Genomic DNA, 14,135 nt, shown 5'->3' on the forward strand with positions numbered 1-14,135 from the left:
CATATATTGGGCAAAGCTGAAGGTTTGCTTAGGGCTCCTGATACAGGACAAATCCCTCCTCTCTGTACCCTTCTCCACCACCGCCAATTCCAGACTCCGCCCTTTCTGCCTCGCCTCTCCCTATGCTTGGAATAAACTTCCTGAGCCCATACGCCAAGCCCCCTCCCTATCCAGTGGCGTAGCGAGGGTGGCTGACACCCGGGGCGGGTCGCCGCTGCGCACCCCCCCTCGGAGCGCATTCTTACCACTGGTGCTCCGCCCCGAGTGCACGTCGTCGCTGGGAGCTGTGTCGGCTCCACTGGTTCCTTGCTCTCTCTGCCCCGGAACAGGAAGTAACCTGTTCCGGGTCAGAGAGAGCAGTGAACCAGCGGAGCCAACACCCCCCCCAGCAGCGTGCACCCGGGGCGGACCGCCCCACCGCCCCCCCCCTTCCTACGCCACTGTCCCTACCCATCTTCAAATCCTTGCTCAAAGCCCACCTCTTCAACGTTGCCTTCGGCACCTAACCATTATACCTCTATTCAGGAAATCTAGACTGCCCCAATTTGACTGACTGCACATTTTGTCCATTACATTGTAAGCTCCTTTGAGCAGGGGCTGTCCTTCTTTGTTAGATTGTACAGTGCTGCGTAACCCTAGTAGCGCTTTAGAAATGTTAAGTAGTAGTAGTAGTAGTAGTATTACTTATAGCAGTGATTTAACCAGAGCTGAGATTGTGATGTCATAATGCCTCATTCCACCAATGCCTAAGAGCCAACCTCATCAGTGATGTCACAATGGCTTGATTGTCCTATATTTGTCTCACTCTTATCTATTAGATTGTAAGCTCTTTAAGCAGGGACCGTCCCTCTATGTTAAATTGTACAGTGCTGCGTAACCCTAGTAGCGCTTTAGAAGTGTTAAGTAGTAGTAGTTAGTGTAACAGCCACTGCCTGCCTCCCTCCCTTCCCCAGCCCTTTCTTCCGGCCGGTTCAGCAGGCAGCACCCTCCCAGCCCCGCACGGTCCACGTCAAAGGCTTCAGAATGATAAACTAACCAGCTAATCATCAGCTTCCTTCCTTTAGTGCAATAAAATGTACTATGGAACGGGGTGCGGCGGGCTTGGCAAACACTGGCAGTTCAGTAGACCAATGGAGAGGTCGATTTCGGTCTGTAGGCGGGTTCAGTTGCGAGTCCGACTCGTTCTCGGGTGCGTCAGCATTAGATACAACCTCTCCTCCCTTGGCTACGAGAAGGGGAAGAGTTAAGTTCGGTGGGCCGGAAGCGCTGGAACTTGCCCGGGATCTCGGTAGGCGATTGATTCTTCTAAGCTCATTTGTCCGGTATGGTGGAGACCGGAGATAGGCTCCTGCTCGAGCATATTGGAGAGGGTTGGATTTTCTTTGCAAGGCTGAAGTTTTGTCTTTGGGAGTTGTTCTTTAGTGTTTGCAGCATCTGCGATCTGTTGTAATTCAGTCGTGCGCTAGTAGCCGACTTGGGTTCTCGTGCGGTGGTCTGTGTTTATACCCGGGTTTGTCCCGAGAGAAAAGTGGATGGCGTTTTGCGGTGGCCCAGAATGAGTACAAAGATTGATATAGCGCCTGGTAGAAATTTCTGAGAAATCGGCTTCAGTCTGTTCACGCTCGTGTTCTCGCATTCCTTGCAAGTTTTTGATACTTTTTCAGTGCTTCATAGGTGTAGCTTACTGGATGGGGGAAGAGAGGCCATATTTGCAATGGGACTTGTATCATTTGAGGGGTGCCGCTCCCCCCTGTCCATTCCATTCCAAACTCTGCCTATGCGTTGTGCCAACACTAAAAATGTATTCAAAGATGATAATAGCCATACTGGGTCAGATCCAATGGTCCACCTGATAATGTGGCTCTGGCTGGGAGGAATCCAGTTTCCTTTAAGGATGATATAGCTTAGGATGCCTACAGCAAGGGATGAAATAATGACCTTCCTTTCTTCTCTGGGATGGAGTGTGGTAGCGTTAGTCCACTCTTAAGGTTATCAATCGAAATCAAACAAAATAAAACATGGAAAAGAAAATAAGATGATGTAATGAGTGATTGATTTGGGAGACTATTTTGCTTTTGTACGTTCCAGTTTAACTGGTGGTGGCCGCCCAGAAGTATGTGAGCATTCATGCATGTGCTCACCCCTTCACTGTCAAGCATCTCCCTTCCCTTCTTCCTGTACCCCCGGGGTCATCATCACCGCCCCCTCCACCCGCCCCCCCCTCTGTCCACCACCAGGCCGGGCCCCCTGAATTCAAATCACAGCGCCTCACCTCACTCCTTGTGAAAGCACAGCAGCTGCAGTCTGCAGATCGCCTCCCTTTGGGCCTTCCCTCCCTGTGTCCCGCCCTCGCGGAAGTTACGTCAGATGAGGGCGGGACACAGGGAGGTGATCTGCAGACTGCTGCTGCTGCGCTTTCACATGGAGCGAGGTGGTGAGGCGCTGTGATTTGGAGGGAGCCCGGTGGCGGACAGATGACGGAGCCGAGGGTGGGCAGGTGGGACTGCGGCGTGAGGCCCGGGCCTGGGGAAATTTGTCCCCCCTGCCCTCCCCTCTAGGCGGCCATGCTCTACCCCCCCCCTTCCCCAAGTATCCAGCATTTCTCTTCCTTCTCCCCACCAGGTATCTACCATCTCCCCTTCCCTCTACCTCCACTGTCACTCTAGCCTACTTCCATCCAAGGCTGCAGCAAAAGAAAAGACAGTGTGGTATGAGGGTCTCGGAGCACCCATGCATGCTCAGGATGCAACAGGTCTCGATTTGTGCATAGGTACTCAAAGGCTCACCAGCGTGCTGACTGTGACATTTAAGTGCTGTGCTGCTGCTGCTGTCTTGCCCACCATGCAGGCATTGTTCCCCCTCCCCTCTTCAGCTGCCCTAGACACTGCTAGTCTGCCTAGTGGTAGGACCAGCCATGCCTGGTTCCCCTCCCCCCCCCTCACTTGAAGACGTTTCTGCAGATACTTATGGATGTAGCTACTAGAACTCGGAACTGGGCTCTTGAAAGATCTGAGCCCATGCAGAACAGTGGAGGAACTGACCTTTAATATAGGTGTGTAAAGTCTTCAAGTTCAGCACTGTTTATGGAAGACTCAGCCTTCCATCTATCTGAGAGGTGAGGAAAGGGAACTGGGACTTGACATGCCGCCTTTCTGAGGTTTTTGCAACTACATTCAAAGCGGTTTACATATATTCAGGTACTTATTTTGTACCTGGGGCAATGGAGGGTTAAGTGACTTGCCCAGAGTCACAAGGAGTTGCAGTGGAAATTGAACCCAGTTCCCCAGGATCAAAGTCCGCTGCACTAACCACTAGGCTACTCCACTAGCAACATTCTATGTAGAAGCCTGCCCTTGCAGATCAGCAACGCGGCTGCGCAGGCTTCTGTTTCTGTGAGTCTGACATCCTGCACGAACTTGAAGACTTTACACACGTATATTAAGGTCAATTCCTCCACTGTTCTGCATGGGTTCAGATCTTTCAAGAGCCCAGTGCAGGACGTCAGACTCACAGAAACAGAAGCCTGCGCAGCCGCGTTGCTGATCTGCAAGGGCAGGCTTCTACATGGAATGTTGCTAGTGGAATAGCAACATTCCATCTAGAATCTCAAATAGGGAAAGGGAAATGGGACTTGATATACTGCCTTTCTGTGGTATTTTGCAACTACATTCAAAGTGGTTTACATATATACAGGTACTTATCTTGTACCTGGGGCAATGGAGGGTTAAGTGACTTGCCCAGAGTCACAAGGAGCTGCAGTGGGAATCGAACCCAGTTCCCCAGGATCAAAGTCTGCTGCACTAACCACTAGGCTACTCCTCCACTAGCAACATTCCATGTAGAAGCCTGCGCAGCCGCGTTGCTGATCTGCAAGGGCAGGCTTCTACATGGAATGTTGCTAGTGGAATAGCAACATTAACATTCCATGTAGAATCTCAAATAGGGAAAGGGAAATGGGACTTGATATACTGCCTTTCTGTGGTATTTTGCAACTACATTCAAAGCGGTTTACATATATTCAGGTACTTATTTTGTACCAGGGGCAATGGAAGGTTAAGTGACTTAGCCAGAGTCACAAGGAGCTGCAGTGGGAATTGAACCCAGTTCCGTCTGCTGCACTAACCACTAGGCTATTCCTCCACTCTTTGCCAACTCCATTTGTTGCTAAAAGAGTGCTCTTCAAATTGTGGGAGAAAATGACACACTACTGAGAAATGTATTTCTGAGAGGTTTGGTTAGACACGTTAGTCTATTTGAATATGTGCAAATAAAAGGCAAGGAAAACATTTATTGGACTAACTTTTCTTGATTACCTTTCAGGAGTCATGTAGCAGAAATACATAAATGTTGGTTACTTTTTGCCTTTGAATACAACTTGTTTTTCTAAACACAGCACAGGTAAAGTAACCCCAACACAGGAGTTCCACCTGGAAGAAACTGGCTGAGCGACCCCTGCTGGGTGCTACCATGATTGCAGCTACAGATCCCCCGATGTCAGCCAAAGTTTTTCAGCTGGTGTGTCTTTCCACTTTCTGGGGCATGCAGATATGGGTTACCTTTATTTCAGGTAGGTTGCTGGGTTTTTCACGCAGGGTTCTGTCCTGACATTCATGTATACAGAGTTAGCCTACTAACAGGTCTACACAATCTTTTAGCCCAGACAGGTCTGGTGCAGAGCTGTTATAGGTAGACAACCAGGGTGGTCTTTTTGAACATACTTGCAGCGTAAATGCAAATTGGCAATTAAACAGCAAAGCACAACATAAACTAGAGGTCTGCATGGGAACATAATCTGGTCTCCGTCCCCAGTCAATTGTTTTCAATCCCCATCATATTGGTACCAACCCGCATTTAGAAGATCTTGTAAATTCAAACAAAACTTGAAATGGGTCCTATAACTTGCATATTTAATAAAGTAATGCCTATTGCTTTATGTTAAACTTTAATAAGAAATATATTATACTAGTAAAAAAGGCCCGTTTCCAACAGAAAGGAAACGGGCACTAGCAAGGTTCCAGGGCCCCCTCCCTCCCTCTGTCCTCCAACGTCCAGAGGAACAGGTGAAACAGAAAAGAAAGCAAAGGCTGTGTGAAGCGGCGTCCGTGCGTGCTGGACTTCACTGTTGCCGGCGGAGCAGGAGGTAAAACGTTTTAAACAACAGCTGCCACTTACAAAGGGCTGGGGCACCCGCACACATCCTCCTTGCACTCGAAGGCCACAGAGACAGAGGGAGGGAGGCGCTGGGCAGAAGAAATCAGAGGACGGGGGGGGGGGGGGGGAACGTGGAACTTGGACAGCAGTGGGGCCGTCGGACTGGAGTGGGCCTGTGGAACTCGGATGGAGTGGAGGGAGGGAGGTGGGGGTCATGGATCTCGGGGGGGGAGTTGTTTACTCACCTCCGGTGGCTGCTGCTTGGTTCCCTTCTCTCGCACTTCCCATTGGTCTGCCCTGTGACATCATCCCCAGGGCGGACCAATGGGAACTGTGTTACGAACCCAGGCAGCCAGACGGAAGTGCAAATTATTATATAGGATATAATATATATATTTATTTTTAAGTTGAGGTGTTGGTGTTTCAGGTTTCCGAGTTGAGGTGTGCACGGGGACATATTCTGCTGCCCATCTATACTCGTTTCCACACACTTCTGATCCATCTCTTCTTGTCCTCATTCCCTTTGGATCTAACCCCTCCCATCCCTGTGATAGTAATGACTATTTTGTCACCCTTCCTGTCCTCATTCCCTTTGGATCCATCCCCGTGATACCAATGGCTGTTTTTTCACCAGTATTTCCTATCATACCCATCCCTGGGCACACCTCTACTATAACCAGGTTCCATTACAGCCTCCTGGTGAACCTGTTTATGGCAAGACCACAGAATGTTATATTTTTACCATTTTTCTTTTGAATGATTAAGGTGCGCATGTTTAATTTTTGGTTCATTTTATATTTTTCCAGACTTTTGTAAACTTTTCAGTTCATTTCACAATTTTCTTTTTTTTTTTTTTTTTGTTAGTAAATGTATTTTTTTTGGTATGTTAGAACTTTTTAAAATGCAGACCTATTATCAGTGTTAACTTAGTCTTTATTGATTTTTGTGTATTAAATTGATTTCTGTGTGTACGTTTTTTTTTTTTTAAGGCACTTACACAAACAATCCCCTTTTTTTTTTTACAAAGCCACATTAGCCGCTGCTGGTGCGGTAATGCCGACACAGCAGCCCATTCAAAATGAATGGCTGTGTCGAAATTACTGTGTGACTTTGTAAAAGGGGGGAAATGTGTGCTAGCACATCCTTATAAATACACTCTCAAATTCCAATTGGCTTATATCTTGTTAAGTGAGGAAATTCACAAAAAAAAATAATACTTTGATGTTCTATCTCACCAGACTTCAGAAGCTCGGAAAACCAACGTACTTAGTTGTTACTTAAGGAAACCCCATTAGAGTTACTTTACTTTAGCGCAGCCTCGTCATTGGCCTCAAAATCCTCCACTTTTTTTTTAACATAAACACAGTTTTAACTTTAATTCTCAGTCCATGATATTTTCATTCCATATTGTCAGTGATATCAAACATATAAATGGCAAGAGGCGTACTCACTCGCAAATGCGCAGTAGAGACCCTCTCTGTCCCGCCCCCGCGTCAATACGTGATGACGGGGGCATGACAGAGAGGGAACCTGCGCACCTGCGAGTGAAGGAACCGCCTTCACCACCGCTCTCCCCCCCCCAGGGTTGCCGCTACCGCTCCCCCCACCCACCCGGAGTCGCCGCCGCCACACACCCTCCACCCGGCCCAGGTACCTGGCTTCACTATTCAAACCGCTGGAATGCAGCACACGGCTCATCTGAGCTGCCATTGGCCTTCCTTACCTGCCTGTGTCCTGCCCTCGCCGACGTTACGTCACACGAGGGCGGAACACACGCAGAGAAGAAGGAAGGCCGACGGCAGCCCAGATGAGCTGTGTGCTGCGTTCTGGCGGTTTGAATAGTGAAGCCAGGTACCCAGCCTGGGTGGAGGGGTGGTGGGGGGGGGGCTATCCGCAGGGGGCCCCCCCCTTCCTTTACTAGCCCGTTTTTACGGGCTCAACGGCTAGTCTGTGTATAAAATATGACCTTATCAATGTTTGGATTTCTAAGCTTTTAAACGTACAAAAACCCGGCAACTTAGCTTGTTAGAACGCCAGCTCTACAGAGCACTTCTGTTTCGCTACTGCTTCATCGGGAGCTTCATGATGCTACCAATCCATTTGCCAAGGTCCGACATGTTTACCCGGACCACAGACACAAAATTAGACACGTGCTCTCTTGTATTCAGAGACCTTCAGACCAAGGAATTTAAGGAGTCTAATACAATACAAACCCTGACGCAAGCATTCAGCCAAAACACGGACTGTTGAGTCCCTGAATTAATTGTTGCTTCCTGTGGTTTGAGACTCCACCTTTTCATTCTCATCTGGGCCCGCTACACTCTGTTTCCCCTGCCATTTGGCTTGTGGTGTTGTTTCCCTCTGGTTTTGGGTCACCTCCAATGTTTTGTTTTTTTCTGTTTGACTCCACAATCTAAACATGCCATCTTTCTACTGCAGGTCTTGTGATGGGCAGCAACCTCACCCGGCACACATACGGTTTCATCCAGAGCCGCCTTTTCCCCTACTATTTGCACCTAGGTTCAGCTTGTGCCTTCTTTAACCTGATCGTATTTGCGATGTATCATCCCCGTGATGAACTTACCGAGGATGAAACCACACAGGTATTCGTTCTTCTTTATTTATTTATTTTTTTGTTACATTTGTACCCTGCGCTTTCCCACTCATGGCAGGCTCAATGCGGCTTACATGGGGCAATGGAGGGTTAAGTGACTTGCCCAGAGTCACAAGCAGCTGCCTGTGCCCTGTCTGTGCCTGAAGTAGGAATTGAACTCAGTTCCTCAGGACCAAAGTCCACCACCCTAACCACTAGGCCACTCCTCCACTGTTGCTACTATTTAGGGTTCTACATGGAATGTTGTTATTCCACTAGCAACATTCCATGTAGAAGTCGGCCCTTGCAGATCATCAATGTGGCTGCGCAGGCTTCCGCTTCTGTGAGTCTGACGTCCTGCACGTGCAGGACGTCAGACTCACAGAAACAGAAGCCTGTGCAGCCTTCTACATGGAATGTTGCTAGTGGAATAGCAACATTCCATGTAGAATCTCCAATAGTAGCAACATTCCATGTAGAATCTCCAATAGTATCTATTTTATTTTTGTTACATTTGTACCCTGCGCTTTCCCACTCATGGCAGGCTCAATGCGGCTTACATGGGGCAATGGAGGGTTAAGTGACTTGCCCAGAGTCACAAGGAGCTGCCTGTGCCTGGTGGGAATCGAACTCAGTTCCCCAGGACCAAAGTCCACCACCCTAACCACTAGGCCACTCCTCCACTCCAGAGCTATCAGACTCCATTTTCTCATGTAAAATGCCAGCATAACAGGGAAAGGGGATGGGATTTGATATACCACCTTTCTGTGGGTTACAATCAAAGCCGTTCCCAAAGCCACTGCACTAAATTATCACTCAATTCCATTTCACAGGAGGGCATCATGCTTTTGGGCATAAATCCTGCAGTATTGGTGAAGTACCTCATTCTGTTGTGCTGAGCTTTTAAACTGCCTCTTTAAAAAAAAAAAAAAAAAAGTTTTCCTGTTCTGTGTATAACGGTCAACAACCTAGTTGTAGTTGAGATATTAAGTCAGTCTAATAAAAACGTATCTTTGACAAGCTTTTGAGAGTTATCCTGTCTTCCTTAGGTCAGTAAAGGAACAGTGCAGTTAAAGTAACCTAAGGAAGTGCTATTTCAAAGAAAGGGTGGTGGAGGCGTGGAATGGCCTCCTGGTGGAGGTGGCGGAGTCGAGGACTGTTCCAGAATTTAAAAAGGCATGGGATAAGCATGTGGGATCGCTTAGGAACAGGAAGAATTAGGGGTTACAGAGGATGGGCAGACTGGATGGGTCACATGGCCTTTATCTGCCCTCATGTTTCTATGTAAATAGTACAAACTCATCCAGGTCTTAGGCTGTCTGCATATATTATTACAGCTCATTGGGACGGGGGAGGGGGAGGATTGACTGAGGTGTAACAATTTGCAGTTCAAAGCCGGATATCTGATAATGGGTGAGAGCCAGTGTCTCTAAGAGGTAGATGCACTAAACGTTTTTCATCGTTAAATGAGCCCTCAGGGAAGAATTTCCTATCCTTTCCATGCACTTAAGCCTATTTTCCGACGACAGTAGCAGCTAACGAAAACGGAATGGAGATGAGCAATTAGTGTGAAAACCCCATTGAAACGACATGCACTAACCTTTTCCGATTGCCTTTACGCAGGAAAAAGGCAGGAAAACTAACGAGAGGTCTGGACCTCTCGTTAGGACAGCTCCGTGGCAGGAAAAAGTGTTAAGTGAAAAAATAAACAAACTTTGAGCCAATCCCAGCGCATTAGCAGAGCTAAAAGCGCTGTGATTGGTCCAAAGGACCTCAGAAAACACATAAAAAAATAAAAATAAAAAAGGATCGGGAGGGGGCAAGGGCGCTCATCAGGAGCGTCCTGTACGGACGGCCTTGCCCCCCCCCCACACTTTCCGCCGCTCCCCCCACCCCGAAAAAGCAAACTTCTAGAAGCCCCTGCCCCCCTCCCTTCCTCACTACTCTGTCACCTCAGCTCCGCCTCCCGACATCCTCCGTCCGCGCCCCGCCCCCTTTTGGGGTCGTCGCCGCCATTCCCCTCCTCCATCGGGCCCCCCTTCCTCTTACCGGGCCCGTGCAGCGCCTCTCTCCTCTGTCCGAAGGCGCTGCACGGGCAAGAAGAACGCTGAATCAGCTGATGCCTGCCTTCGCGATGGGCGTCTTTCTCCTCCTGGGCCCGCCCCTGTCTGACGTCAGTAACCTACGTAGGTTACTGACGTCAGACAGGGGCGGGCCCAGGAGGAGAAAGACGCTCTATCGAAGCTAGGCGAAGGCAGGCATCAGCTGATTCAGCGTTCTTGCCCGTGCAGCGCCTTCGGACAGAGGAGAGAGGCGCTGCATGGGCCCGGTAAGAGGAAGGGGGGCCCGATGGAGGAGGGGAATGGCGGCGACGACCCCAAAAGGGGGCGGGGCGCGGACGGAGGATGTCGGGAGGCGGAGCTGAGGTGACAGAGTAGTGAGGAAGGGGGGGGGCAGGGGCTTCTAGAAGTTTGCTTTTTCGGGGTGGGGGGAGCGGCGGAAAGTGGGGAGGGGGCAGGGGCTGCTAGAATTTTGCTTTTTCGGGGTGGGGGGGAGCGGCGGAAAGGGGGGAGCAGCGGGGGGGGGGGGGGCAAGGCCGTCTGTACAGGACGCTCCTGATGAGCGCCCTTGCCCCCTCCCGACCCTTTTTTTTTATTTTTGTTTTTATTTGGGAGCCATGTGCTTGCGATTTGACTGTTTGTGGCATGCGCAGAGCAGCTAACATAACGCTTGGCTGCTCTGCGCATGATTTGGGGGCCGATTAACGATGTGTATTGTGATTCTTTGATACATTGTACGTTTCACTACCGATCTCAGCATGTGTGACTTTTTTTTTTGGTGCATGTTTCGTTATTTTAAAATCGTTAGGGACTTTAACGATTTAGATTTTTTTACGTTTGGTTGCTGCATCTGCCTCTATGAGTCCTTTCTGTTCCTGTTTGCTCTTGAAGGCTTCTTAGCACCTTTATTGCAAGGTTGTTAAGGGAGTGATTTTGAAACATGTTCATTTATATGTAAAGAATAGACTCAGGGGCTTATGTGCCAACTCACTGACTTTCATTTCAGGGCCCAAGGGTGTCTGATGGTCTAAGTCAGTGATGACGAACCTTTCAGAGACCGAGTGCCCAAACAGCAACCCAGAATCTAATTATTTATCGCAAAGTGCCAACAGGGCAATTTAACAGGTGGTGCATTCCCCCCTCCCCCTCGTCCTCCCTCCAAATTTTACCTCATCGGGGTTAGAGCGGCAGCAGCGGTAAAAAGCATGCAGGCTCGGCTCGGTGCTTAGTTCAGTTTTCCCTTCTCTTTCTCAGCTCTGGTCCTGCCCTCATTTCCTGTTTTTTCAAGGGCGGGACCAGAGCTGAGAGAGAGAAGGGAAAACTGAACCGAGCCTGCATGCTGCCGTCCTAACCCCAACGAGGTAAAATAGATGAATTTTTTAAAATTCGGAGGAAGGGGGCCTGGAACTCGAAGGGAGGAGGGAACAAACTTACAGTGGGTGAGGCGACGGCGCGTGTGCCAACAGAGAGGGCTCTGCGTGCCCTCTCTGGCACGCGTGCCATAGGTTCGCCATCACTGGTCTAAGTGAATCTTCAGCTGTTGGCCCTACCCCCTGTAGTCCCGCCCCCACCCTTTTCACTCCCTAATCCCTCCCCTTACTCTTTTTGGATCCAGGCCAAAGGAGAGCACGATGTGACAGCACTTTTAAGCATGGGCCTGTGTTTAATGGCCCTGTGCCAGTGCTGGCCCCCTTTAACCTCCCCCACCCTAGTCCCCTGCCGCCCCTTATCCCAGAAACAATCTCCAGTTGCTGCTTTTGCATTTCAGGTAGCAAAGTGTTGAAATACTCTCCTTTTTTTTTTTTTTAAATTAGATCAGAGGCATTCTAAAGTTTAGAAAACCTTTGAAGACTTTGGGCCCTGTTTACTAAGCTGCGCTGACTTTTTAGCGCACACTCAGACACCCATTATATTCCTATGGGTGTCTCTATCGTTAGTGCGTGCTAATTTTTAGCACGCGCTAAGCCTACAGTGCGGCTTAGTAAACAGGGCCTTTTATTTGGTAGATTTTTAAACTTTGGCATTTCGGGTAGCAAAGTGTTGAAATACCCTCTCTTTTCTTTTTAATTAGATCAGAGGCATGTTACTTAAAGTTTAGAACTTTTGAAGACTTTATTTGGTAGATGTTTAAACTCTTAATGGGAATTTCTTGTTGCAATTCACTGGAATTGGCCAGCCTTCCTTCTCTTTCATTGTTATTTACGCAGAGCCTTACAGTTTGCAGCAGGGTTCAAATATTTTCCATACCGTTTCCTAACTCTTCTTTTCATACGTTTTCCCTTCTTTTCTTTTCAGCTTTTGGTTCTTTTGACGACTGTCACTGTAGCAGCTTTAAATGCTCAGTGGTTTGGGCAGTTGACCTCTGAGATCATGGCCGACATGCACTTAATGGAGCAGAGCTACGGACTAGGCCAAGACATTGGACTCTGTTCTCGGAAGGCCTATTTGCGGCTACGAGACTCTGACCCCAAGTATAAGAAGATGGCACAACAGCTGCGGTTCTACGGAAGTGTGTCCTCCCTCTGCAACCTGTGCTGCATCGTCTGCAACAGCCTGAATCTATACTACACCGCCGGCAACCTCTCCACCCTGTAACTCAGTTGGAGTGGCTCACCTCTTCCTGTGCATTATGTATGCTGAAGACCAAAGCTGTAACGGTGTACAATGAAAAGTTATTTTTAATGCATCTGTTGTGGAAATGGATGCTGCATACGGTGGTGTTTTTTTTTTTGTATAGCCCAGAACATTTTGCCGTAGAGATCATTTCTATAAATTATGTATATTTTGTTTTTACCCTTTGGATGTTGCCTTGTCTGTGACCGATCCCTCAGTAGTGGAGCAGGGGTGGGGTGTGTAAGTATAGCCGCCGAGAGGGGGACAAAATTCCCCGGGCCCAGGCCTCCAAGGGGGGCCCAGTGCCGCAGTCCCAGGCCTCCAAGGGGGACCCAGTGCCGCAGTCCCACCCGCCTTCCGTCGTCGACCGTCTGCCCCCTGCTGCAGGCAGCAACGCCTCCCTTCAGCCCTCATCTGACGTAACTTCCGCGAGGGCAGGACACGAGGGAAGGAGGGCCGAAGGGAGGCATTCTGCTGCCTGCAGCGCTGCTTTCACAGAGGTGAGACTGCGATTTCAATGCAGGGGGCCCAGCCCAGTGGCGGATGGAGGGGGGGTGGCGACCTCGGGGTGGAGGGGGGGAGCTGCGGCAAGCCCGGCCCAGTCTCTCGGCGGCCCTGCCTTTGTGTTCTGTTCCAAAGTCTGGGTTAGTCTAGATTCTCACCTGCACTAGTAGGATTTAAGATGCAGGAATAACTACTGCTATTAATAGTTTCTATAGCGCTACTAGCTGTACGCAGCGCAGTACACATTATATGCAGGTACTTTCTCTGTCCCTAGAGGGCTCACAATCAAAGTTTTTGTATCTGGGGCGATGGAGGGGTTAAGTCACAAGGAGCTGCAGTGGGAATTGAACCCAAGTTGCCAGATCAAGGTCCATTGCACTAACTATTAGCACCCGCTTCCCCCCCCCCCCCGAACTGATCATTACGTAACAGCCTACCTGCCTGGGTCCCGACAGGGCACCTTTCAGTATACAATCTACTGTGTGTGTGTGGGGGGGGGGGGGGGGGGGGGAGAAACAGGAGCACAACGTATCCTAACAGGAATCTACTGCACGTATTCTTGACAGCTGATACTCGATAAGGGGGAGGAAGAGGGGTGTCAAACTGCAGTCCTACAGGTTTTCAGGCTATTCCTAATATGAATGAGTGAAATTTGCAAGCAATACCTCCACTATGTGCAAATGTCATGCATTTGCATCAGGGAGAGCCCCCCCCCCCCCCCACCTTTGCTGGTGGGGGACCCCAACCCCCGCCAGCCGAGGTCCTCTTCTTCCTTTGTTCTTTCTGAGTCAGACTCAGAAACAGAACGAAGGAAGATGATGACCTCGGCTGGTGGGGGTTGGGGTCCCCCACCAGCAAAGGTAGGCGGCGGCGGGAGGGGGGGGGTCCAGGGCCAAATCTACGGGGGCCCCCCAGGCCCCAAGTAGCTACGCCCCTGGGTGAAAGTGACTTAACTTTCCTGGTTCTCAGCCCACTGCTCCAAAGCTGACTATTCAGTTCCGGAAGGGAGACTTTTTGGCTAATCCTGTTTTTCAACTTACATCCCCAATTGAGTGAGTCCCCGATTCTACCCACTAAAATCAGCATTTCTGTCCCACAGTGCACCACGATAAGGTTGTCAGAAATCCAGAATAGGAAAGGGGTAACTTGGCAGCTGTCCAGATCCACCCATTAAACTACTCCTCCATAGCATGTGTTTCCCTGGTCTTCCTCAC

At 49.5% G+C, this 14,135-nt stretch overlaps 1 protein-coding gene across 3 annotated transcripts; it reads left to right on the plus strand.

Annotated features, from left to right (window-relative positions):
* Positions 1 to 1,180: 1,180 nt before the first annotated feature.
* On the plus strand, positions 1,181 to 12,597 carry LOC115472135 (transmembrane protein 205-like). Of its 3 annotated transcripts, none has more exons than XM_030206257.1 (4): positions 1,181 to 1,288; positions 4,394 to 4,567; positions 7,591 to 7,754; positions 12,100 to 12,597. In XM_030206257.1, exons 2-4 carry the CDS (start codon positions 4,468 to 4,470, stop codon positions 12,397 to 12,399), a joined length of 564 nt encoding a protein of 187 aa, XP_030062117.1. In that variant the 5' UTR covers positions 1,181 to 1,288; positions 4,394 to 4,467; the 3' UTR covers positions 12,400 to 12,597. The 3 variants fall into 3 exon arrangements, with proteins under 3 accessions (XP_030062117.1, XP_030062118.1, XP_030062119.1); XM_030206258.1 differs by having other exon boundaries at positions 1,216 to 1,288; positions 4,399 to 4,567; XM_030206259.1 differs by lacking the exon at positions 1,181 to 1,288 and adding an exon at positions 1,300 to 1,322.
* Positions 12,598 to 14,135: the final 1,538 nt, after the last annotated feature.

Source organism: Microcaecilia unicolor, chromosome 6 (genome assembly GCF_901765095.1).
Source record: "Microcaecilia unicolor chromosome 6, aMicUni1.1, whole genome shotgun sequence".
In the NCBI taxonomy this organism is placed as follows: domain Eukaryota; kingdom Metazoa; phylum Chordata; class Amphibia; order Gymnophiona; family Siphonopidae; genus Microcaecilia; species Microcaecilia unicolor.

Coding starts and splice junctions, on each gene's coding strand:
- LOC115472135 (XM_030206257.1), top strand. CDS start 4,468: ATGATTGCAGCTACAGATCCCCCGATGTCAGCCAAAGTTTTTCAGCTG. Junction 4,568..7,590: donor ATGGGTTACCTTTATTTCAG/GTAGGTTGCTGG, acceptor TTTCTACTGCAG/GTCTTGTGATGGGCAGCAAC. Junction 7,755..12,099: donor CCGAGGATGAAACCACACAG/GTATTCGTTCTT, acceptor TTTTCTTTTCAG/CTTTTGGTTCTTTTGACGAC.